At 59.2% G+C, this 25,156-nt stretch overlaps 2 protein-coding genes and 1 long non-coding RNA gene across 6 annotated transcripts in view; 1 reads left to right on the top strand and 2 right to left on the bottom strand.

Annotated features, from left to right (window-relative positions):
• Positions 1-482: 482 nt before the first annotated feature.
• MAPK8IP1 (mitogen-activated protein kinase 8 interacting protein 1) lies at positions 483-20,458 on the bottom strand. Of its 2 annotated transcripts, none has more exons than XM_042957403.1 (12): positions 20,409-20,458; positions 8,001-8,106; positions 5,774-6,064; positions 4,107-4,188; positions 2,980-3,792; positions 2,725-2,800; positions 1,953-2,125; positions 1,631-1,740; positions 1,407-1,523; positions 1,243-1,313; positions 1,024-1,122; positions 483-696 (listed from the first exon to the last, which is right to left on the bottom strand). In XM_042957403.1, the coding sequence occupies exons 3-12, from the start codon at positions 5,999-6,001 to the stop codon at positions 624-626; spliced, it is 1,842 nt and encodes a 613-aa protein (XP_042813337.1). In that variant the 5' UTR covers positions 6,002-6,064; positions 8,001-8,106; positions 20,409-20,458; the 3' UTR covers positions 483-623. The 2 variants fall into 2 exon arrangements, with proteins under 2 accessions (XP_042813337.1, XP_042813336.1); XM_042957402.1 differs by lacking the exon at positions 20,409-20,458 and adding an exon at positions 18,575-18,756.
• On the top strand, positions 20,070-21,542 carry LOC122230958. Its single transcript, XR_006208007.1, has 2 exons — positions 20,070-20,628; positions 21,315-21,542. It is a non-coding gene; the product is annotated as an uncharacterized LOC122230958 (long non-coding RNA).
• CRY2 (cryptochrome circadian regulator 2) overlaps positions 21,441-25,156 on the bottom strand; it is a 34,416-nt gene continuing 30,700 nt past the window's right edge. For all 3 annotated transcript variants that reach the window (XM_042957405.1, XM_042957404.1, XM_007082184.2), the window contains one exon: positions 21,441-23,716. The gene's annotated coding sequence lies outside the window, so the exon portion shown is untranslated. The remainder of the gene's footprint in view (positions 23,717-25,156) is intronic.

Raw genomic sequence — 25,156 nt, 5'->3', positions numbered from 1 at the left:
GGCCCCGCTGCAGCTCTCTCCTTCCCTGGTGAGGTCCCACACGTGCCAGGGGCCAGCATGACAGCCACCCAGAGGCCACACAAGTGACGGAGCTGGGAACAGGGACTGCACCCCCACCTGCTGCCGTTTCCTTACTGCGAAGTCCTCGGGAGGTGGTTGGGCTCAGCCTGAGCTCAGGGCCTTCGGTTGGGGCTGGGAGTTGGGGATGGGACGGGGCGGGCACCAGCAGGTGGCACGTGGGCTTTGTCGAGGCAGGAGTCACGGCCAGAGAGCCAGAGGCCCCGGCAAAGGAAGTGACGCCAAGGACGGGACAGAGCCCTCTGCTCCTACCGTGGGCATCCTTCTTGGCTAGAGGCCTGACACCCCTCCAGCCCCGCCCCTCCCCAACCCCCGGGCAGCCTGCTCCGTCCTCCATAGATGAATCTAGTCCCATATATTACAATAAACTGCGTTCGTCTCTCCCCATAAACCCCGCCCTCCCCCACCCTCCGCCAAAGGCCCCCACTTCCCCACCCTCTGGTGGTGATGGGCCCCCCTCCTCGAGCAGTGCCGAGCCCCGTCAGCAGCCAGCTGGCCCGGTGCTGGCCCGAGGGCCCGGGGATGTAGAGGGCAGGGCAGCGCCGCTACTCCAGGTAGATGTCTTCCGTGGGGCAGGTGTACTCCACGAACTGCTTGTAGAACTGCTGGAACGCTCTCCTGGGAAGCAGGCAGACACACAGGTGACGGGACGAACAGGATCTCCACCCAAGGTTTTCAGGCTGGAGCCTCGGGGTCCCCGGGTAGGGATCCAGTTCCCCCCGGCAGAGCTGCTCTGCTCTGTCGTCTACACACGGAGCTTCCCGGGTGCCGCTTCAATTCAAGGAAGGGTCCAACCGCCAAGAAGTGTGGGAGCCACTCCTCGACACCACCCAGCCCTGACTCCAGGCCACGAGGTGTACAGGGCAGTGGGGACTGGGGTGGGCCAAGCATGAGGGGCGCGCTCTGGGGCCGGGTGCTTGGCAGGATCCATACACGCGGACGTACCCCACGGATTCCGCCAGGGCTTTGGTGGACTCCTCGGACACAAAGACGTGGCAGGCAAACCGGTGGTCAGCAGGGTGCTTGGTGATGAACCCAAAGTACCTGTGGGAGGACAGGACGTGGGCTCAGCCCCCCTCCCCCCACATACTCGCAGGCCCAAGTCCTACCATGATAGCTCCAGGCCACCCCTTGACATTCCAATCTCTGTCCCTTCCCACTTACTTGTTGTTCTTTGGATGGTATCCACAGAAAGAGATGTTTTTTAACTGGAAAAAGTGGCTACATTTATTCCCCTACAGAAGGGAGAAGAGAAGCAGGGGTCAGTGGCATGCAGGGGCTACAGAGATCTGGTGGGGGGGCCTGGGGGCTGGGACCGGGGAGGTCACCTTGGCCTCCTGGGAGTCATCAGCCTTGACGCCTATCTTCACGCCCCGCACGCTGATCTCCAGGACGCAGCTGGATGGCGGGTTAAAGTGCACGGTGAGCCGGCGGGTGGTGGCGATCTGTGGGCGAGGGATGAAAATCAGGCGCTGGATGTCCCTCTCCCCAGGAGAGGACGGGGACCGGGCTGGGGATGGGCGCCCATCCGAAGGGAGCGGGGAACAGGCACCTTTTGCATAGCAGCACAGAGCACGTCGTTGCCCTTGTGATAGGGGACCTGGACCGAGCCCAGGAACTTCACCCGGAACTGGTCCACCCAGTCGCTGTTTTTGGTCAGGGCTGGAAAGCAAGCGGGAAGTGAGGAGTGGCAGAGCCAGCAGAGGGTGCCACAGTCCGCGGACGTCCCAGCTCAGCTGGGCCTCGCTCTTCTCCCGTTGTGAAAGGGACCAAAGGGACCGAATGTCACCTCCGCGAGGGCCCTCCCCGGTGGGTCACATGAGGCCGGGGCGGAGGCGGGGCCTGGTGGCACCGAGTAGGGGAAAGGACGCTACCTGCCATGTGTTCAGGCTCCTTGGTGACCTCGATGGCATAGTAGGCGGGAAAGACGCCCCGGGCGCCTGTGCGCATATTGTAGGCCTCATACCAGTAGTCCTCGGCCTGCAGCTCCACCAGCAACGGGTCATCCACCTCCAGCTCAAGTTCGTCTTCATGTCGAGGCACAAACCTGTCCCCAGCAAGGGCACGTGAGGAATTCACCACCAGGGCCTCCCCAGCCGGGCCAACAGTCTACTCCCCACCCCGCTCTGGGGTCAGGCGCCGCAAGAGCAGCATTAATTCAATAAACACGTGCAAAGTCTCCTGAGCGCCTGTTAACGGTGCTGGTCCCTGCGGAAGAGCGAGGTCACGCAGACACACACCTGCCATCGAGGAACTTGTGGGCTAAGGGAGGAAGTGCCCAGAGCCTTTGGTAAAACAGAGGGAACAGGAAGCGAGCACTTCTCTGTGGAGGAGGCTGGGGGGTGCGCCCTGTGTGCGGTCAGGCACGGTCTCTGCCGGGCACCTTCCTGGGCTCCTGCCCCCCCAGCCAGACTAGGTGCTCCGTCCCCGGGCCTGGCAGCGCAGCGCTGCGGAGGGCCATGCCGTGCGAACCCATCGCACCATCACCCTGCTCGGGAGTTCCGACACGGTGGACGCCATCCCCCTGGGGCCGAGCGGAGGGCTGAACGCCAGCTCCAGGGGCTGGGTCTAGGCCACACAGTGACGGCAGAGCAGGGAGGGGGTGTCCCCGCTGCCGCCTGGCCAGCCCGACCCCGCTGCTCTTACCTGAATATGGCCCGGTGTGTCTGCTCCTGCTCCTCCCCGTTGATGACACAGGAGAAGAGCCCGAAGGACTCCGCACCTGCAGGTGAGGGGGATGGGCTGGAGGAGAACGGTGCCACCTCTAGCCGAGGTTTAGGGGGCAGGTGGCAAGCTCTTGGTCCTGACGCCTCGAAGCAGATGGGTGAGGCCACCTCCAGGAACACCCTCGATTCGCCTCTCCCCCTCCCAGGCCCCCCACCGCTCCTGCTGCAGACTCACTGGAGGAGCGAGAGCGGCCACTCATGAAGACGTTCAGGAACTTCTTGGAGAAGTGGACGTCGGGCTCGTCGGGCGTGGAGTCCTCGGAGAGGCAGGCAGCGGGCCGCGGCCGGGGGGCCTCCTCATATTCCTCCCCAATGGCTGACTCATAGGGCGAGGAGGCAGAGGCGCAGTTGTCATAGACGGTGGCCGAGTCGCTCTCGTCGCTGTAGTCTCCGAAGCACGGCCGCAGGCTCACCAGCTCCAGCTGCGCGTGCTCGTCCACCACCAGCGTGTACTTGACCGAGTCGTAGGACAGGGCGCTGGTGTCCGAGCTCAGCGAGGCCCGCGGAGGCGGCGGTGGCTCCCCCAGGCTCCCCCGCCACCCTCCGCCCGGGGGCTCGGCCCGCTCTGGAGACGACAAGCAGTCGAAGCCCTCGTCCTCCTCACTGATGGAGGGGTGCGGCCGCCCTGCAGTGGAGGGGTAGGCGGCAGGGTCTGGATCGGAGCTGACCGACATCCGGCTCTCAGCCGGTGGCAGGAAGGCGGAGGTGGGCTCTGCAGGGTCCGGGGGCCTCTGCACCGGCGTCAGGTAGATCTCCTCGGTGGCCTCTAGCCGCACGTCCGCCTGGTAGTGGATGCGGTCTCGATGCGAGTGGCCGCGGCTGCTCGGTGGGGCAGCGGGGGGGCCACCGGGAGGTGCCATCTGTGTGGCGGCGCTGCGGCGGCAAGGGCTGTCGGTGGAGGTGCCTCGATCCTTGGTGGTGGCGGGGCTGCTGGGGGGCGGCAGCTCATCGCTCAGGCAGATGTGTTCATGTGGCGGCGTCTGCTCCCCTGGAGGGCAGGCGGGTCAGTGTCGGCGGTAAAAGCGGGGAGCTTCGCCCCTGACTCCCAGGCCACCTGCCCCCTCCACTCAGCATGCGGGACACGGAAACCAAGGTGAAGGCTCCCCGGCAGGAGGCCACGGTGGACTCTGGGGCCGGTCCTCTCACTGCCACCCCAGCTGACTTCAGATGGGCCCGCTCAGGGCTACGGGACAGGCAGTTCACCTCAACTCAGCAAGACGGAAACTGCCGGGCTGGCTCTCTAGAGGGGGAAGTGAGACAGGGTAGGTGGCGGTCCAGGTACGGGAAAGGGTCCTGACTTACCTGTCTTCAGGGGTGAGGATGATCGAGACACCCGATCCTGCCAACTGTGCTTCTTGCCCAGAGAATTATTATTCAGTGTGTCCTGTGCAGAAAACAAAAGGCCCTTGTGACAGAAGCAGTCAACAGTGCCCGGCACAGGGAGGCCCCGGCCCTGCCCCCATCAGGCCATCCCTAGGCCATTTGCTGCGCACGCACCCCCAACCCTCCTCGAGCAGGCAGGAGGGGTGGCCAAGTCCCAGCCCTCCCAGCCAGACCTACTGACTCTAGACGGCTCTCCCTCCTGGCTCAGGGAAGCTGGCCCTCGGGGGAGATGCTCTTATCAGCCTCAACAAAGGTAGTGATGGCCAATATGTGTGGTGGTGAGTGGGGGAGGAGTGGAGGAGAAGCAGGAGCCATCTGGGGACAGAGCCAGACCCCCAGTCCCAGACACTGAGGCTATACATATAGATGCTCACTTCCAGCCAAGTCCTGGAGCTCAGCAAGCTATAGCTTAGGGAAGGGACAGGGACATTCTAGTAGAAGCTGGAAAAAGGATGAGGAAGGGTCTCCCAGCAGCTGGCCTGGGGAACTGGGATGAATCATGCAAATGATGAATCAGTAACATGGTTCCCAGACCCCTCCAGGAGCACATGACTGAGTTATGACAGATGTAGCTGTCAGTGGCCTTCCTTCCTGGATCTCCAGGGCTGCCCATCCCACATCATTGGTGCCCTGGAACCCCTCTCCACAATGCCTGCCAACGAGGCTCCCCACAAACTATTTAGGCCTTCTCCCCTGGGAACACTCTCATAGGCCCTCACATTCATGAGTCTGGCTGCCAAAATCCACCCCAGAGGATTCTGGGAAAGGGACCAATCCTTTCCCTGCAGCCCCTGCACCCTCCACCAACAGCCCCACCTCCCTGGGCCCCTCCTCTACACCTCTCCAGCCGGGGCCTGGAAGACAAAGGGCCACAGCCGGCTCTCCCCCACCCTATTCAACCCTCCTTGGCATCCAGCCACCCAGCCCAGGGGCCCCAGGCCCCCAACTCAGCCAAGCAGCTCCACCTCCCATGTCTCTTCCCTGCCTTCTGGGAATTCCCAGCTGCCCACATCTCAAACTGGCGGCTGCTTCTGAGCTCCCCATCCCCACCTCTTCACAATTCCCCATGACCTTTCCCGGAAACGACCACTTTAGCTGCTCTCTTCTCCAGGCCCTGCTTCTGCCCTTCACCAGGAGCCCCACACCCTAAAAGGGAAACCCTGCTCCAGCCTGAGGTCCAAAGCTCCAAATCCCTGCGACCCCTCAAAGCCCTGTTCTGCTCTCCTAGGCCCCCACTGCTCTCCTTACCCAGATCCTTCCACTGTCCCCCTCGGCTCCTTCACTCCTTCAACCCTCTACGAGGCTCCAAACCCTGTCGGCCCCACCTGGCTCCTCTCCTTTAGGGCAGATCCCACCTGCCCACCGAGACCACCTCCCCTGGGGCCTCCCACTTGGGAAGTCTCACCAGGCCGACTTCTCCCAGTGCCGGCCAGCAGGTCCCTCTCCCGCAGCCTCTCTTCGCGCCTCCAGCCTGCCGGCCTGCCCACCTTCCTCCTCCGCGAGTTGCTCTGCGCCCCCTACGCCTCGCGCGCCCAGTCCCCGGGGCACCACCCCTTCAGCCCCGCCCCACGCTGCTCGCGCCTCACCTGAGACCGCGGCACCTGCGGGAAGAGGTTGAGCGTGGTGGGCCGCTTGGGCCGATATGTGTCCCCACTGCCCTGGCCCTGGCCCTGGCCGCGGGGCGCCGGCTCTTGGCGGGGCTCGGCCTCAGGCGGCCCCGCTCCCGGCCGCCGCGCCGCGCGCTCCTCCTCCTCGTCGTCGTCCTCGGCTCCGGGAGTGTCCCCCGCCGCGTCGATCAGGTCCATCTGCAGCATCTCGGCCTGCAACCGGCTCCCCGCGCTGCCGCCGCCCCCAGACAGCAGCCCGGCGCGCGGGGGCTGCGCCGCACGGACGGAGGGGCGTCAGGGGGCGGGGCCGCGTCGGGGCGGGGCCGAGGCCGCCGCGCACCGCCCCACCGCCCGGGCGAGTCCATTCCGCGGCCGCAAAGGGGGAGGGAAGGGGACAGGGGCAGGTGGCCGGCGAGAGGGGGCCGCGCCCTCCCGCCCCTCGCCCCTCGCCCCTCGCGAGGACTCGCGAGGCCGACTCCTCCCCAAGCTAGTCGGCGCCTTTGGCGGTCTATGCCGCCCCCCTCCCCGCGCTGCCCCCTTTCCTGACTCTCTGCACCCTCCCGTTCCCTTGGCAACGGCCGGTGACCTCACCGGGGTTGTAAGCCGAGCCCAGAGTGAGGTCACCGCTGTTGCCATGGGGACGCAGGGTCGCCAAGGAGTTCGGGCCCCACAAGGGATGGAGGAGGGGGAGGTTAGTATTTGAAGGGGGCAGTGAAGAAAACTGGGAAACCAGTCCCAGCCAGGCGAAGGATGGAGGAAGGGCCGCAGTGCAAACAGAAGAGGGATGCAGGGGGTGGGGGGTGGGGTGGGGGGTGGGGTGGGGAGGGAGGGGGGAAGGGCAGGTGGGGGCACCGCCACGCGGCACCTCTCTACAGTCCGAGGACCCTCTAACCTGGGTTTTCTCTCAGGCCATCCTAACCTTGATCATTCAGAGCCCCAGTCTAGTTTCAGCTTTGCCACTAACTCCTTGGCACCTTGGACAGATCCCCTGACCCTTCAATTCCCTCTCCAGTTAACTGCCTCCCAGCTTCCCAGAGAGGTGAGGGCTTACTGGCAAGAGTGTGTGAAAGCCCCCTAGAACTTGTCTAAGTCCCCACAGGGTACACCTCTAGCTAGTACTGCCTCAGGGCCCTGGCTGGTGGCAGGGACCACCCTCTCCCGAACTCTGCTGGTGCATGTTGGGTGAAAGGGTGGTGTCGGATTCCGGAACAGGTGTATGACCTTAGGGAAGCTATGTCAAGGCCCTGGGACCATTCCTCACCCTTGCTGGCCTGGCCGTGGGGGTACTGGAGGGTTATCCTCATCCCTTGGTTTCCCCTTGCCTGGCAGAGCTTACAGAATCTCTGTAACAGGCAACAGGAGTTCAACCCAGAGACAGGCACCCCACCCAGCTCACACCGCAGCTCTCCTTTGCTAACCATTCTCCTCTAATACCATGTCCACTTTAGCCACCCATCCTCCTGGGTGCTGACAGAAGCTCTGGACTCTGCAACCTAGTCCCGTGCTTTGCCTCCTATTTCCTGGCCAATGGTTCCTTTCTTCCTGTTCTGAAAAGACCTAGGGGGATCCCTATCCGACCCAAATTACCCGCATGCTGAGGACCCCCTGGCAGAATTCAGAACTTAGGGAATGGAGAGAGCCATCTGTCCTATGATAAAGCCAGGAGGCCAAACGCAGCAGAAATGCTCGGGTAACCCTCCAGAGGATCCTTTAGAACTGCAGTCCAGGGAGGGTCTGTGGGGCTATGTGGTGTGATTTGGTGCAATGGCAGCCGAGGGAGTGCCTTGGCTCTTTTTTCCTGTCCCAAAGCACTGCAGACTCTAACAGACTCCACCCTGCTCTGCCTCAGGCCCTCTGCCAAGGCTGCTCCGGAAACGGTTTAGGGTAGTGCTGATCCTTCCCTTAACTCTAGCCCTAACTGCTACTGCCCTACATCTGAAGACCTCCTGTCCTCTCCCTTCTTGTGGGCAGTGGAAGGAGCTGCCTCTTGCCTTAGCCCCTGGCCCCCCAAAAAAAAAAAAAAAAATTCTGATCGAGCACCCAAGATGTGCCACGCATCGTACTGGATGTGTTTCTTGGATGTCATTTCATTTAATGGGATGCCATACAGACCCTGAAAGTCCTTTTGTAGATGTGGGGATGCCTTCACTCCTGTCCCTACCCATCCTACCATCCCACTCAGGGACTCCTGAAAGCCCACTCTTACCCGCAAGGACAGGGTGTCTTTGCACTGCAGGCTGATGCCACACTCCTCGGTGATCTCTGAGAGGTCTTCATCCTCAAACTCCTCCAAGCTGATGTCGTGGGTGAGCCTGGTGAGGACAGGAAGCCAAAGTTACCAACCCAGGAGGACTACTTAGTCTACTGATGTCTCCCTAGTACCTCTTCCAAGGCGCAGTCCCTCGAAGGCAAATCACAGCCCCCAGAGGATGGAACTTATCCACATGAGCCAAGACAAGGGGTAACAGGCAGAGAGAGGGGAGGCTCCAGGCTACTCCAGGTTATTCCATTTGGTTGCCAACCAGGAGGCAGTGCCTAGAAGGCCCAGCTGGTCAGAGCCTCAGTTCTGCCAGAGAAATGCCTCCCAGGGTCAAGGCAGGTGCCAAGGCCAATTCACCCATGGAGAAGGCAGAGGTGAGAAGCGACAAGGGATGCCTGGAGTAGGAGGGCTCCCCGTGCAATCCCTGCAGCGACAAAACCTGAGGTGCTGGCAGAGGCCCCTCCCCAGCCTCAGAGGAGTGCTCCATGCCCCCAGCCCAGGAAGACCGATGCCTCGTGAGCCCCGGGAGCAGGTGAAGGGAGATCTGGTGTCAATGTGGCTAGTTTCAGCCTGTTCCAGGAGAAACTACAACCCCATTCTGTGTTCTTCATCTCATCTCTTCAACCACAAAATCGCCTTGCCCAGCACACAGATCCTGAACAGAAGGCTGCAGAGGGTCAAGGAAGGCCTGGGGCTGGGGCTGGAGGTGTCGTGAGCTCAGGAGACAGACCAGAGCACAACTCTTAACTGGCTGTACTAGAACCCTCTACCCCCAGCCCAGCCCCCACCCCACTGTAGTGACTGTCCGCTTGTCCCCTACACTGGCTCACCCCTAGCCCTGGGCACTCTACATGGCTTGGTGTGGGTGGGACATGTGAGAGAATTCTGTTGTGGAAGTTGGGGAGAATTCTGAGCCTTTTCCTAAGTAAGGGAGATTGAGGCACAGAGCAAGGGAGACCCAGGAGTCCAAGGTCAACCAGGAGAGGTGGTGGCCCAGCCCCCAGCCCCAGCCCCAGCCCCACATCCCCTGCCTCTTGCCTCTGTCAGACCAAACAGAAACCCAGAGCTCCACGGAGCTGCCCCCTAAATGTCCCCCCGCCCCCACCAACCCCTCTACCCCCTACCAGCGCTCCCACTGGTCCTCCAACCAGCTGTCATTGTCTGGGCTCGAATCCATCTTCGGCACCAGCTTCATGGAGAGCCCTGCCCGGCCGGGGGGCTGCAGGGCCCCAGGGCCACCCTCTCATGCCCAGAAGGGTTGGGGGGCTAGGGCTCAGGGCAGGGCTGGGGCCTCGGGCCTCCACTGCCGGGGCCTGCCTTTCTGCGTCCTGCCCGCAGCAGAAGCCTGGGGAGCTCATTAAAAATAGATGGGCCAGGAGAAGAGGCAGTGGCTGCCGACCCAGGCCCCGGCCCCAGCGCTTCCCAGCCCAGCCCTCAGCTGCGGGCGGCTTCCTTCCCGGCCTGGCCCGGCAGTTGCAGTTGCGCTGAAGCCGCTGCGTTGCCGCCTCCCCCTCGGGATCGGATCAGGTTACTGCGATCGATGCCACCTGCCCTTCCAATGCCCCTGTCGGGGGCTGGGGTGGCCCCCCTCCCTGGACCAGGCTTGTAAGCAGATGGCAGAAATCTGGGATGTCTCCCCCCAAAAGCCAACCCTGATCTGCTTTAAAGGGCCAGCGCCACACTCAGGGCATCTGGTGGTGCGATGGGGTGGGGGTGGGGGGGTGCTTCTGAAATTCTCCATGAATGGATGCCCCCACCCACACAGCAAGGCGCTCAGCCCTCACACCTCATCAGAGAGGCTTCCGTGGGGCCAGGCAGCATCCAGACAGTGCTGCCCGAGGTGGGTCCGGGCCGCCTCTATTGACAACCTGGATGCAGGAGAGAACTCTGTCACCTCCCGGGGGTTTCATCTTTCAGCACTCAGGAAGTGCCTATGGGTACAGGAGGTTCCACGGCCAGGGCTAAAGGCAGACCCTGTATGGACCCCTCCCAGGGGGCTGGAAGGTAATGAGCTTTCTGCCACTGCGGAGTGCCATAAACAGAGGCTGGTAGGCGCTGGAGGGGACGGCAGAGAGGGGTTCTGACCAGGACAAGGGAGCTGGACAGACAAGGTGCTCTTTAAGGCTTCTTCTGACCTGGAGCCTGAGGGTGGTAGGCTCTCAGGGCTGGGGGATGGCGTGGTGTGGAGGTGGGGGTAGGCTGCGGACGATGGTCTGGCCCAGAAGCCACGGCAGCCCCGTTGTCTGACCAGTGCGGCGCGACACCTCGGGCCTCGGGACGAGAACCCAGCGGCCGGCGCTAAGTAAGTGGTCAAGACGCATCGGCTGCCTGGAAAGTCACAGAGAAGACCCACTCCTGCGACTCAGCCAGCATCAGAGAGCTGCAGGGCGCCTGGGCATCTGACCCGGAGGTGCCCTCAGGCGCCCTGCTCTGCCAGTAATCCTTACACACATCCGCATCTCCTCCTCGCTGCCGGGTCCCAGCCCAGCTCTTGCCTCTGCAGCTCCAGACCTCCCCACTGGCCTGCTTGCCTCAGTGTCCCCATGCCGGGAGCGCTCCACCCCACCGACCATCAGGGGAAGCTGCCAGAAACACCACCCTTCTGCCCCCTACTCAAAGCCCCCTAAGGTTCCCTGCTAGTGGCAGGCCCCTTGGCTTGGCATTCAAGGTCTCCAGTTCCGCGTGTGACTGCCTGTACCTCCCGCACTTGCCTCCCCAGGGGTCTAGTCCAGTGCTCGGATGGAGCACCTGGCAGGCAGGCTTCTCAACCTGTGCTTGCTGGGAGAAGGCTCGGTTAAGCCCACTCCTCTGGGAAGCCCTCCCGGTCCCCCGTCACCCCTCACCTGTGCCTGGTGTCGCCACCTGCGTGGATGCAAGGCGGTGAGGCGGACAGACAGGACCAGGCCTCCCTCAGACAGCCCGCCAGGCTGCTCCAGAGGTGGATGGAGCTCACATCGCCCACCCCTGTGCCGAGCAGGTGATGGCACACAGGTCCCCACCCTCCCCGCTCCATCTGGACTGTATGCTCCTGGAGGGTAGAGCTCGTGAGGTCACCTGGCACACACGAGGCCCTCAGGACACGCCTGCCACGTGTTTGTCGAGGGACATCCTTAGCGTCCACTTGCTTCTCTCAGGCCAGAGTGTTCAGGGCAGGCCCGCAGCTCATCTCTGCACCCCCCGGCGTCCCACTGTATCCCACTTCCGGGGACGGCGGGTCTGGGGGCTGGCAGGCCCAGCCGTGAGGCCAGCTGTGGGACACGGGGGGAAAGAGCACCGGGCCGGGCTCGAAAGCCTGCACTGGTGTCCTGCTGCGGTGGGGTGGGTGAAGGGAGCTGCTTATCTGACCTCTTCCTCCTCACGGGGCAGGATGGCAGAATGGCCACCATAGCAGGCTTGGAGACAGGAGGCGCGAGACCAGGTCCTGACTCCGTCACTGATGAGGCTCGGGGCCGCCAACCCTCTTCGTGCCCTGCATCTCCCCGAATCCTCACTGCAACCTTGGGAGAGGGTTTTATTTTGCCCCTTTTCCAGATGAGGAACCCTGAGGCGCACACGGAGGGCGCCGAAAATCTAGTTTCCCCACATGTAAAATGAGCACCCCCGCCCCCGCCCCAACCTCAAAGGTGCTGCTGAGGTTGAACACAGTGGAGCGTGTGGATTGCAGAGCGCTGTGAGGAGGTCACGACCAAGGAACGGGGGGACAGACAGGTCAAGCAGGCCCCTTGGTGAGTCACCCCCGGCCCCTGCCCTTAGCTCCCGCTCCTCCGGGCACCCATGTCCCGGGTCTCCAGAGGAGGCCCTTTGTGGAGGGAAAGCTTAACGGACCCTTGGGCCCTCCAGGTTCAAGGAAGGCAATTGTCGGGAGGAAGGGAGATGGAAGGAAAAGCTGGCGGGGAGGAGGGAAGAGGAGAAGGGAGTAGGCCCCCAGATCCGGCGGCCTTGGCGGCTTCCCTCCAGAGGCAGCTGCTCTTGACCAGTCAGGCCTGCTTTGCCCATTCGGGTGAGATGGTTCCTGAGGTCTCATCCACGTTAACATTTGGTGACCCCGTGTCATGGGTTTGCTCTCCGGAGACCTCCCTGACCTTTGGAGTCTATATATTTGAGGCCCCCCTCTTCCTGTAGTGCGCTCCCCCAAACGAACAAGCATGTCTTTGTGCTCTGGTGTTTATTACGTGGCCTTCTCCCTTCCACGTGCCGTCTTGTCTCCTGCTCTCCTCATCCCGCTGATGGCAGCCTAGTCCTCTCCCGTTTGCCGTCGCAGCCGGGCAGCAGGCTGAGTTAGGAGTGTGCGCAAAGTAAGGGTTAAGTGGCAAAGTGCTGAGGCTTTAGCTGAGCAAGGCCAAACCCGAGCCAGGGCCAGGCATGTGGCTGTCCGAAGGCCATTCCTGTCTTCCCCTTCCTGGCTCTCTGGAAGTGAGGGAGGGATGCCAGCGGAGTGACCTTGCGTCCTGGCCATGGTGCCCCACGGGCTCCTCTCACAACAGAGAGCATCTGTGGTTCAAGCGCCCAGCCTGTCTCTCTGCCGCCCTGTGCGTGCTGGGCAACTAGCCGGTTCCCAGTAGTTCTCAGTTAGGCTGGTTTCCCATTTCCCTCTGGCTCCCCTACAGGCCATTCTCCACTGGGCAACCCAAACCAGCACGTGACATGCAAATCTGGTCTAGAAACCCCTCCCCAGCTCAGAATCCCTTAATAGCTTCCCCTGGCACTTAGGGAAAGGGGCCAAAATTCCCTGTGGCCTGAGGCTCCTTAGGGCCTCCCCGAACTCTAGGGTATCATTGCCCCCCCTACCCGGGTCCCTCGAGGAAGCCTTCCCTGACCTCCCTGACTAGGCCAAACAGCCCTGCTCCTGGCTTTCTCAGGCTCACTTACTGGTGGTTCTGGATCACTGGGATTAGACCTTTGGTTTCTGCGATCAGTGGGGTGGGGTGGGGGGCTCTACGGGGTGGCGGGGGAGGGCTCCCCTTAGGGGCTGTTGGTTCACAAGGGCAGGACCGTGTCTGTCTTGATCAATGACGTGGTGCTTGATAGGTACTTAATAAACGTTGGCTGAATGAACCACTGGCCTTTCTGGGTTTTCTCCTTAAAATTCTCTAAGTCAGGTGCCCTTTCAACTCAACTTCCTGTGGCCCACCGACGTCAGGATCTGGGGCAGAATGTTCAGGCCCCCAGGGAGGTGCTGGCTGAAATGGTGGGGTGGGGGGAGCCAGCCCAGCACCCTCAGAACTCCCACCCCATGCCACCGCCAGCTCTGGGGGGGGGGGGGGACACTGGGGCCAGCTAGCTTTGTTTCTCTCGTCTCTAATTCCCTCCCTGACCGTGTCCACACTGTGGACACCGGTGAAAAACGGAGTCCACTCCAGGAAACAAGTCCTATGGGACAGTCCCCACGTATGGGGTTAGAATGTGTCTGATCTGTTTGAAGCTCTCGGTGCTGATACGTAGCCGGGACTCCGGGATCTGGTGATTTGACTTTTGAAAAGCCGCCCTGAGAAAACAACCCCTCATGCGGAAAAGGATGCGTGTACACAAGGATGCGTATTTCTCCTAACAGCAAACGAAAACAATTAATAGCTCAGCACCAGCGGGCTGGTTAAACCGTGGCCACCCAGGGCATGGAATAGTATGCGGTCTTTTTGTCGGGTATTACGGAGTCTGTGTGTGAATGCAGAAAATGGCAACTACTCTAATGAGCAAACGGAACATAATGACCTCATGGCTTCACATGAGGAATCACACGCAGGAAGAAACACTAACACGGACGCAGCCATGAGACATGGTGGCATCTGGGGAGATCTTTTCTCCTCCGCTCCCCTGGATAAATTTTCTGTACTGGGTCAGACCAGCCTAGCGCCAGGCTCTTGCTCCTGATTCTGGGGCTGCTGGCCTTGCCATGGAGCGGTTTCCCGAGGGCAGGGAGGTCATCGTGTTCAACTGGCACCAACTCCCTACCCCTGTTCTAATCCATGCACAGAGCCCAAGACCTCGTACACCGTAGGTACTAAATAAACGTCTACTGAAGGAAGTGCCACGGCACCGGCAGCTCTGGGCGCCAGAACGCGGCAGGGCCTACAGTTAATGTTGGTAGAGACTTTTTTGAATGAATACAAGGGTAGGGCCACGGGACAGAGGTGACATCTTGGAATGGGTAAGAACCCCTAAGTGCGGATGGCGGCAGTGACCCCACTTTGTGGGATCCATGGAGGGGCTCAAGCCAAGAACTCAGAGACCAACTTTAAGGCTCTGCCATCAAAGAAGTGGGGGTGAAACCCTGCCGTGGCCATTGTCTGCCCCCCACATTGGGGGTTCACTAGGAGCCGAGCCAGGGTTGGGGGGGGGGCTGCCCAGGCCTTAGGGGTGGGGGAGGGTGGCTCCAGCAGCAGCAGCTGTTCCGTTTTCCCTCCTCCCACGGAAACGTCTGCCGGAACAGGCCAGGCTCCGGGGCCCTGGGCCATCTCCCTGCTCTCTGCTGCCCCTTGGGTAGTGATGTTCTCTCTGAGGCTTCAGTGGCCTTCTCTCTTGAGACTCCCAGGGTCTCTGGCCCCAGCCCAATCCTCTCTAGTGATGCCAGGCCTAAAAACAACTGCCTGTCTGAATGCTCCAGCTGGGTCCCCAGTGGTCACCAACCTCAAGCTCCGTAGGCCTCCTACTAATTTCGCCTCCCTGCCCACCAAGCCTCTCATCTCCCACAGGGCACCCCATCTCCAGGGGGCCCAGCGTCATCCTGGGTTCCTGCCTCCCCCACCCCTTATACCAGATACTTCACCAAGTGAGCTAACCCGCCCCCGAAATCTTCCTCATGTCCTCTCCAGCCCCTCCTTGTCACACACAGGATGGCCAGTCTCCCAGTGGTCTCCCTGCCTCCCTGTCCGCTCTCTACCCAGCAGCCTGAGTGACCGTCCCAAGACAGCGACCCAACGCTGTGGTTCCTGCTAAACCTTTGCCGCTTCGCACGGACCCGCTGGCCCCGGCAGCCCTGGGCCTCTGACCTCAGCCACCATCACACCAGCCAGCCCGTCTGGTAAGACCTTGTCTGTCTCCCCTCTACACGGTCATCTGCGTGATGGCCAGGCCCGTGTCTGTGCCTCTGGAGCGTCTCCCCAGGGAGCCCGCCAAAGCGCAAATGTTTGTTGAGTGAGAGATAAACGAGGAGGCCTCTGCACCTCTCAGGTGGCCGTATCTGTCATCCCCAAGGCGGCGTGGTGAGGTAAAAACCACGGCATCCAGACAGTCATGAGGCCTGGGTCCTGTCACTCACCTGCTCTTCTCAGGGCAGCCACTCACACTCTCTGGTCTCCTCCTCAGTAAAAGGGAAGGGGGTTTGGATGAGCTGAGTTTTGAGGCCCCTCACCCACAGCTCTGCTCCCACATACCCAGGGTGAGCCGCTCGCTGTACTTTTCATAAGCACCCTTTGTCCCTCCCACATGGACTGCCCCTCTGTCCCTCTCCTCTATCCCACCTATCCAGCTCTGTGTAGCCACTGGGCATTTTTCTAAAGTCTCTTTTCTAGAGTTTCCCCTAGAATGAACATGAGCCACTTTAATTTTAAATTCTCTTTTCTAATGTTGTAAGTTACAAAAGTAACCTAGGCTGCTTGTAGAAATGAGAAGTCCAATAATAACCGAAGTATGTGACATCAGTGACAATTCCTCCTCTGATACCACATCCAGAGGTAACTACTAGTAACTGCTTGGAGCATTTCTATAATCAGAAGGAAAAAAAAAAAACACCAAACAGAACACTTATTTAAACCAACTACCAACAAACAAATGCTCTCCACCTCTCCATGTCCACACCATGCTTTCTCCCTGCACATGCTCTCTCCCTCAGGGCTCTCTCTTTTCAGGGTGGCTCTGAAATCAGACATCCTGAACTCAAACCCCAGATCTGCCATTTACCTAGTCTCTTTATGCCTCAGTTTCTTCATCTGCAACGTGGGGATAATACTCTCGCTCTGCTTCTATGGCTCTGGCGAGCATGAAACGCTCTTGTGCAGAAAGCAGGTAGAACAGGGCTGGGCAAAGGGAGGGCCTCCCGGGGGGCTCAGCACATCCCACCGTGATTCTCTGACAACATGTTCTTCTCTGAGCTCCAGGAGGACAGCACACAACTTACCCTTAATAATCAACCAAGAAGGCATTACTGAGCACCTACTCTATGCAGGGCAGCATGCAAACCAAAGTTCAGATGTTGACTCCTTATGCCTTCTGGAAGCTGACAGTGGTGCTGGGGGCACACGTCTAGTAACAATACCAGCCCTGCATGAAAGCAGCTCCCCGCAGCCCCTGAAACAGTCAACGCGTGTTGTCCCATTCAGGTCGGCCTGAGTGGTCCACCTCAGGACCACCCTGAGCAGGAGCCAACACTGGCATCGGGGAGAAGAAGAAACAGAGGCGCTGGGAGTGAAGTGCCCAGTCTTGGGGCATGCAGCTAAAAAGGCTGGGCCACACTGCAAACCCAGACCGGCTGGATCCATGACCCCACCAAAGAGCCATGAGAGAGCGGTGACCATCCAGGGTTAACCCGAGCTGGGCAAAGGGCTATGCAAGGCAGAACAAGGGAAAGGTCAGCAGGGGCTTCTGGAGCAGGCAGGGCAGACCATGTGGGGCCGGAGACACTGCCTTTATTATTCCCACGTGCTGGCCTTGTCCCCACAGCCAGGCCACAGTGTCCTGGAGGGCCAGCCCACGCCTCAGCCTTGGCACACTGCCGTTCTCACCCACCTGGCCGGGACTGGACACTCATTGGCTGGCATCCACCTCGTCAGTTCCTCTCACTAAAGCACCCATGCTAACCTGTCTGCCGGGGGCAGGGTGGGGTGGAGGGCACTGTCACCCCGGGATCTGGAAGCAGGTAGAGGGAGGCAAAACTGTTCTCTGGGCCAAAGACAGGGCCTGGAGGCAACGTGGACTGAACACACACAGAAGGCCCCAGGCTCTGACTTCCTCAGGGTCCTCAGGCAAGTCACTGCCTCCCTGAACCTCAATCTTGTTATCTATAAAATGGGCAGACCAATACCCATGCCCGTGAGGGTAAATGAGCCTGCTCTAGGAATGCTTTGAACAGTAAGGAGCCATACGGAGGACGGACAGCATGGAGGGTGGACACTTGTTGAATACCGACTTCATGCACACTAAGGAATCAATATTAATTAGCTCGCCTAATAGATGGGATTGTCAGGTCAGCCAGCTAGAAAGTGGTGGGGCTCAGATTTGAACCCAGGTTCCTCTAAGCTGTTCCACTGTGGAGGGGCCTCCTGGTAGGAAGGCAGTATTTGCCCCCTGGCTGGGCGTGTTATACCAGGTGGAATTGGTCTGGGACCTCAGCCGTTACCCAGAGGCACTACCCACGGAAGCCCCCGCCCTGGAGCCCTCACGCTTGGCCTCCTCCATCTGGTCCCCTCCCTCTGGTCTTCCCGGTTTCTGAGCTGAGGGCCTCCGGGGAGGTTTCTAGTGCTGATGATGCCATTAGAGAGCCCCAGGGGTCTCTACACACCTGAGGGCCAGGGAGCCAGCAACCCCTTGGTCAGAGAGAGGCTGGCGCCAGAGCCCAGCTGGGGCCTGGCTGGGGTGGGGTGGGGGGCAGGAGAAGGGAAGGCGCCAGCTCATTAGATAGAGAAACAATGGGGTATATGTAGGCCTCCTCCCAGGCTCTGGAGCAGTTACACCCTCTGCTTCCCCCTCGCCAAATGGGCCCAGGATTATGGTGGAAGGACATCCACCCTTTGCCCATAACACCCGCTGTCCACTTATCTAGAATCCATCTCCCAATTGCCTAACACCAGATAGTGGGCAGAGAGAGGGGTGAAGGGGGACTCAGATCACAGACCTGGGTACTTGCTCCAGCAGGGACACCTTCCACCCAGTGTCCTTGGCTGCTCCAGGTATGCTCAACCCAGACCTCCCCCAACTACAGCTGGGCGTAGTGTCTCTAAGCCTTCTGCACGTGCACACACCTGGCCAGGTCAGTGCTTGCCTAATTCTATAGAGGGTCCTGGCCACGCCAGGCCTGGGAGTTAGGCCCCTCTGACCGGGCAGGGCTGGGGGAAGGGCCCACGGCTTCCTCCTTCCAGCACCAAGGTTGCCAGTTGCCCCAAGAAACTGAGACCCACGGGGCGCCCCAGCCTGCTCCCATCTCTATTCGGAAGCTTTCCGACTGGGCATAGGCAAAGCCCTAGCCTGCCTGCCTCCTCTGGGATCTCAGTCCAGACCCCAGGCCCTGCCGCAGTACCAAAGTGGGGGAGAAGGCGGCCTGAGCGCCCCCTCCTCCAAGTCCAGTTCTGAATCTCCTAGCCTAGGGCATGGAATGGCGGAGGGAGCTGCACCACGGCTATGCAGCAGCTATCAGCCTGCACTTGAGGCTGAGGGGTTTTCTGCGGACCCTGTCCAGGGAGGGAACCCCATCACCACGCCGCCCTCCCGTTCCAGGGGTCGGGGTGTCTGTGCTGGGGGATGGGGGTGGGGGAAGCCCGGGCTCCTCAGCCCCGGCTGAAGGGCGGGGCGCGGCGGCCGGGGACTCTCACCTGAAATTGGGCGGCGACGCGATGTGTAGCCCCAGGAACGGGGAGGCGGCAGGCGGGGACGCGGCCCCCCCGCCCAGGCCGCCGCTCTCTCGCTCCGCCATTCTCCGGCACAGCCCTGGCCATCCGGGCGGAGCGCGGCGCAGAGGCGGCGGCGGCGGCGAAGGCGGCGGCGGCGGCGGATGGGAAGGAGGCGGGGGCGCGGCGAGAGGCCGCCGCCGCCGCGGGGCTCCAGCTGGGGCGGGTGCGGCGGGCGCACCTGCGCAGGGCAGGGCGCGGCTCTGGACCGCGCGCCGCTCTCGGGACTGGCGCGAGCGCCGCCGCGCGCCCCCGGGCCCTGGCTAGGGTCTCGTGCGCCCCGCCCCCGCCCCGCCCTCGGCCCCGCCCTCCGGCGCTCTCCGAGGTGCTGAAATCGCGGCCCCCGTGGTCCCTGGGCTCGGCTCAGCCGGGCTGAGTCCCACACTGACTCTTGTGCCCTCTTCCCCCTCGCTCAAAATCTTCGTGCCCGTGGGGGCTCTGCCCCTCGGGTGGCTCTAGCGCTTGGGTATCAGGGAACTAATGGCGGGACCCTGGTCCCCAGGGCCCTAGTTGGTCCCCAGCAGCAGACAAAGAAGGCGGACAGGAAAAGAGGGCCGTGGAGGAAGGCAGAGAACGGTGAGATGCTGTCGGGTGTGGGCTCCTAGAGCAAGGCAGGTTTGGAGTCAGATGGCGTGAAATCACAGCCTGGCTTCCTAAGTGAATAGGTGGTGTGGCCTTGCATTAGTGCTTTTACAGTCCTAAGTTTGGTTTTCTCATCTGTGAAATGGGGACAATAATGGCCCCTCTCATGGTTGTTGTGAGGATGAAAAGTAATACAAATATGTTGTCACCAGAGGCAGGGAACACCCCACCTCCTCACTAGGATCCGGGTCTTACCCAACCCTGTCCCCTTACCTCTCATGGACTCTCCCTAGAGGGTCTTCTCTCCAAAGATTGACCCAAGCCCCACCTTTAGCCCCAAACAGCTATTAATGGTGAACTGAACCTTTCCTCCTGGTTTTTCTGTTTCTCCTCCCTCACATCGGGACTTTCTCAGATTTCTCTCCTTCTCACTTGTCATCCCAATTTCATTTCCTGCAGAACACCTCTCTCTTGCACGCCATAGCTGGCTTCTCACATTCTTTATTTTTAATTTTTTTTTTTTTTAAAGCAGGCTTGCCCAGCGTGGAGCCCAATGCAGGGTTTGAACTCATGACCCTTGGATCAAGATCTGAACTGAGATCAATAGTCAAAACACTCAACTGACTGAGCCATTCAGGCACCCCTGGTTTCTCACATTCTAAGACTAGGAGCTGGCCTTTCCTCCTGCTGCCATAATTGACTTCTTGGGATTCTTCTAATGGTTCCTCTGTTCCCTCCAGCACCTCTACCCCTGCTAACTTCGGGCCATGGCTCCCTCCCGGTCTCTCCCCTAAGAAGTCTAAGCCTGTGAGTTATTTTACAGAGCATGGACTGCTGGACACTCAAACTGCTGGCCAAGCCTAGGGCCCCAGCTTTGGTAGGTCACAGAGCCTCTGACCAAACCTCACTGGTTTCTCTGGTCTCCTGAGAACTGCAGAGGTCCTGTCCTCTACCCCTGTCCTTACCTCTCTTAGAAAAAGGGGCAAACTATTTCACAACTTGTGGGATCCTATTTGCAAATCTGGACGGCCAACTGGTCAAATTAGCCCCTTTTCCTTTAATGTAGCTCCCAGAAAGCTCTGCAGAAACAACTCCCCCTCCAGCACCGAGAACATCCCGTTACCGAGTGCCAAAGGTCTTTTCCCTGCCTGTGGGCCTAGAGGAGTGGCCACTTTACCTTTCCTGCTATCTTAGCTCAGCCTCCTTTCATAGGACCAAACAGCAACCACCTGCTGCTCAGATGCCTGGCTTTTGCTCCCAGGAAAGCAGTCATGTCATAATGGCTAATAATTGTTGCTTAAGAGTGTGTGCTTGCCTCAACTAAGAGCGTCCTCAGGTCAGGAGTGTGCATGTGTGAGACAATTCCATCTTCCAGAATCTTTTGCTCAAGAACAAAGGTATCTTAGCTCCTGAGGCCAAGCCAGAGACACATTAGAGAGAAGCCAGGAGACGGGAGAGAGGGAGGGACAGGTCCAGGTCTTGGTGGGAAGGAGTTTCAAAGCAGAGTTAAGAATGAGATGAAACCCAGGGCCAAGTTTCTCCCCTTTTCCACTTTCTCACTCTGTGCGGGACAGCTTGTGTATTCTTGGGCCCTGCCTGAGCCCCTGCCCACAAGAAGCTGGTGTGTGGTGTGGGCTAACAAAACTCTTCCAGTGATCCAAGGCTAGAAGTCATCATAGGAAAGCCCACACACACTGCAGAGAGGGGCCACTCTCTGGCCAGATGGCATGAGGCAAAAAAGCCGGGCAGATGCTGATCACCTGGTTAGAGTCAGAGTTCTTGCTGCCTGCGTCCCCTTCACACCACACAGTGCTTAAGTGGCTGAGTCAAGATAAAGGATGGACTGAGGACCTGGAGAGAGCCCTGCCTGGACGGACTGATCCTCAGCCCTGGGGGGTTTAGGTGGGCCAAGAGGCTGAGTCACTGCAAGATAGAATCCTGGGCCTGGAGTGCTCTGTACCCTTCTAGGTGACTGACCCCCCAACTTGGCCAAGCTGTGAAACTGCCACTAGTCTGCTCTGGCCACTCACCTAGGGACCTCCCACTTCCTCCATCTCTACCCATCCCTCTCCCTCTTGCCAAGTCTCAGGCAGGGTGAGAAGCTCCTGGTTCCAGCACAACCAAGATGGTCTGGCCTAAGGCTTCATTCAGGCTCAGCCTCACTGATTCCTGGTTACCGGACCTCCCACAAGATTGACAACAACACAGCTTTGCTCAGACAGTATCAGACATTTATGAAACAAGTGAATATTCACAAAATGTGGGAGAAACACACCTTCTCAGTAAGAATAAAATCTCTGTATAAAGTGCATTTTGCCTGCGACCATCTCTCCCCCACGCTGGCCCTTGGATCGGGATTTGGGGCAATACGCTGTGGCAGCCCTGCGAACACCTAGGCCAGAAGAGGGAAGGCATGAAGCCATCTCGGAGCTCGGGGCCACCAGACGCACCCTCTCCTCACCCTGACCCTCCCAGCTCCAGGACTGAACCACTCTATTCCACTGGGGATGGGCCAGCTTGCCAGGGATGGTGAAGTAGGGGGAAGAGAGCCATCATCTAACAGGCAGGAAAAGGGAATCATCCTCATATTTGAATGTGCTGCTAAATAAATACTGACTCCGGCCTTCTCAAGTTCTCAAAACAGCCTTCCAAGGCTCGCTCTACTCCCCTTCTGACAACAACCCCGAATTCTCTTTCCTCCTGGTTGGGGCTGGGGAACAGAGAAGACCCCAACCCAATGCTGTGAATATACACCATCACCTGTGCCTTGCTTCCCCCACAGGATTACGGGACATTTGTAGTGAGGGTGACAGACATACAACAGTTGGACTCTAAAGGCAGCTCTCTGGCTGAGAAAACCTGAGGACATCTCAGGAAGAAGCCTGTCGATGTGCCGGACAGCTGTAGGAGACAGAAGCCTGACTCCAGGGTTCTGGTCCTAGGACAGAGGAGGACAGTGAGGGACAGGGCTAGGGCCAAGGGAGTTAACAGCTATGAGGCTAGGAAAGGTCACAGGGGAGGTAGAGAGGAAAAGGCCCAGAGGCCAGCCTAATGTTACAGGTGAGGACACAAATCCATAGAGGAATTAGCCTCTCAGTTACGCACGCACCTGTACACACACACACACGCACGCGCACACACACACACACACGCACGCGCACACACACACACTCTCACTTTGTGGCTCAAGTGCAGGCCACAGGGTGGAAGGAAGACTTGCTCTAGCTGACCACACAGTCCTTTTCATTATGTCTTTCTCCACAGGCCTTCAACAGTGGGAGGGTTGAGGTGGGAGGCCAGGCCACTTCTGGAATGCAAGGCCTTGGCTTCTCGGGGTCAAACCTCCCACCTGCTGCTTCTGGAAGGGTTGGTGTGCTGGGTGGGGGTCTCTACCTGGACATTTCCCAACTGTCCCTGGCAGTTCCCACCTGAGTCTACCTGCCGGGGTCCTTGGCATCCAGCTACTGCGAGAGCTGACACAGCACTTGGATGCTGACCAGCCCCAGGCAGGCCCCAGAAGCCTACAGACCACAGGATAGAATGGTTTTCCTGGCTGTCAGCTGACCTCAGGCAGCACTGTGGTACAGCCAGGGGAGCCAGGGGGCCTTCTATCACCAGGAACCTGGCTTCCTCCTGGTGGAGGCGCTGACTCCACAGTCAGCACTCGGGCTGGCTCTCAGCTTCTGAGGAAGGAAGAGTAAAAGCTGGGATTCCGTTCCGAACCTTAGGTTTTCAGCCCCAGAAAGGCAGATGCTCTTTTTAGGCTACCGTCTCCAGTACTATGTATATGGCACATCAGTCAGGTGGCTGGTTGTACCTCCCCATGGTGACCTCAAGTTTTCAGATCTGTTTACAGCCGCATGCTCAGTCCCAGATGCCCAAGGAGGGGTCTCGAGGAGCCAGTGGCAGGAAATCTTAAAATAAGAAAGAAGCCGGGCCAGGTGACTGTGTCTGGACAGCATCTGTCCCCTCCAGCCTGCCCAGCCTCCAGGGTCATAAAGCAGGAACTCAGCAGGGCTGCTTCTAGGATCCCAGGCTCTGGACCAGAGCCAGCCATGTTGCCCTCCCGCTCGCTCCTCAGTCTGATGTGACGAGAGAGGGAGGGAGGGCTCAGGGTCGGGGTGGGGGCAGAGGCCAGGATCCCAGCTAGGGTCCTTCTACTCTTCTATTCAGACAAGGGAGCTGGCTCACAGGGACAGGTTTGGCTGAAAGTCACTGCCATGACCTCTAGCCTGGTGTCTGGAGGCTGAGGTGAAGCTGCTATATGTATTCCTCCAGCCCCAGCAGCGTTCGGAATCACAAGAGTGTAAACAGAGGCATGCACACGCAAACAGGCACACCACTCCATCCTCCGCGCACGCGTACACACATGCACACTCGCTCGCTCAATCTCTGTCGGTGATCAGCTTTTCTGCAGGTCGCGCTCTGCTGCCACGGTGGCTGCTCGGGCACCCAGGCTTCGCTCGTGGAGCTACAGCGCTGCAGCTGAAAGAGAAAAACAAATGCAAAAAGGAGCATTCAGGAGGCCGCTTAGTTGCCCAGGGACACAAACTCCTCTGTCTGCTTCTCGGGGGACACTCAGGCTGGGAACTGAGAAGAGCCTAGAGTGAACTGCACAGGCCTGGGGACGAGGCTGTTGCTGGGATGCCACCGGGTGCCTGAACACTGCCCCTCTGAGGTGATGACACAGAACCAGCTATCCCCTGTAGACCCTCTGGGCCTCCTTGGCTCAGGGCAGGAAAGGAGGAGGAGAAGGCTCTATGAGACTCAACCGAGGCCTTGGATGACACTTGCTCTGATAGGACAAGGGCAGTTTTCACAGCAAGGCACAATGGCTGCTGCCAGAGATATTCAGAAAAATATGGCTGGAAGAGAAGCCAGCTGGGACCAGTAATTTGAAGATGAAGACAAAGACTGAGTTTAGAATCAGCCAGTGAACAAATTTCCACATATAGATAAAAGAACCCTGGCGAAGTGCTAGAAGATGGGGGGGGTGGGGGTGGAGACACCAGGAAGAATCATTTTAAATATTTATGACATTCTGAATCTGGGGTAGAGAGAAGAAACGGACTCATGTCTGCTAACAGAGGACAGGGTAAGCCTGTCTTAGTGCTGGGCTGCCTATTTGAATGGGTCCAGTGAACCTGAGAGTGCACAGAGACATGCAGGGTTCCATTAAGAGTTTGTACAGTTTCGGGGAGCCTGGGTGGGTTGAGCATCCAACTTTGGCTCAGGCCATGATCTCACGGTTTGTGAGTTCAAGCCCCACATTGGGCTCTGTGCCGTCAGGGCCAAAGTCGGACGCTCAACCAACTGAGCCACCCAGGCTCCCCGTGATCCTGTTAATCCTGAAGACATGGCCTCCAGTTTTACAAATGAGAAAACAGAAGGTAGACAGGATAAGTTGCCTAGGACGATAGCATCAAAAGGGGCAGGGCCAAACCATGAAACCCAGGTCTGATGCCGACACCTGTATTTTTGCCATTAAGTAATCTCTATGTTCTAGTATTGCTCATCAAGACTTTTAGGGACTATAAAAAGAAATTCAACATGGGAGCATGGAAACTAATATGCATCCAAGCAATATAAATGGAAGTTTAGAATTTAACGGAAGAGGGAAAATGCTCTGAAGAGTCAAAGATTCAGAATCAGTCTTCTGACACATGCAACTCTTTTAAGACAAATGTTAAATCTGAAGATTTTATCCAGATGATGATACGTTATCCAGAAGCTGGGTGAAATAAAGAGCAAATGTAAGAGTGATACCTGAATGAGTCAGTACTGAGTACCCCACTCTTTTTTTAAGTTTTACTTACTTATTTTTGAGAGAGAGAGAGAGAGAGAGAGAGAGAGAGAGAGAGAGAGAGAGAGAGAGAGAACACGCGTGCATGAGTGTAAGCAGGGGAGGGGCAGAGAGAGAGAGGG

This window comes from Panthera tigris, chromosome D1 (assembly GCF_018350195.1).
Source record: "Panthera tigris isolate Pti1 chromosome D1, P.tigris_Pti1_mat1.1, whole genome shotgun sequence".
Lineage (NCBI taxonomy): Eukaryota > Metazoa > Chordata > Mammalia > Carnivora > Felidae > Panthera > Panthera tigris.
This window is presented reverse-complemented; position numbering and strand designations above follow the sequence as displayed.

Bases quoted from the DNA above. Each gene is read 5' to 3' on its own strand.
- MAPK8IP1 (XM_042957402.1), bottom strand. From the start codon at position 18,675: ATGGCGGAGCGAGAGAGCGGCGGCCTGGGCGGGGGGGCCGCGTCCCCG. The intron at 6,065-8,000 runs GTAAGAGTGGGC...CGTGCGGCGCAG, and splicing joins AAGACACCCTGTCCTTGCGG to CCCCCGCGCGCCGGGCTGCT. The intron at 1,741-1,952 runs GTAGCGTCCTTT...CTTGCTTTCCAG, and splicing joins GGAGCCTGAACACATGGCAG to CCCTGACCAAAAACAGCGAC.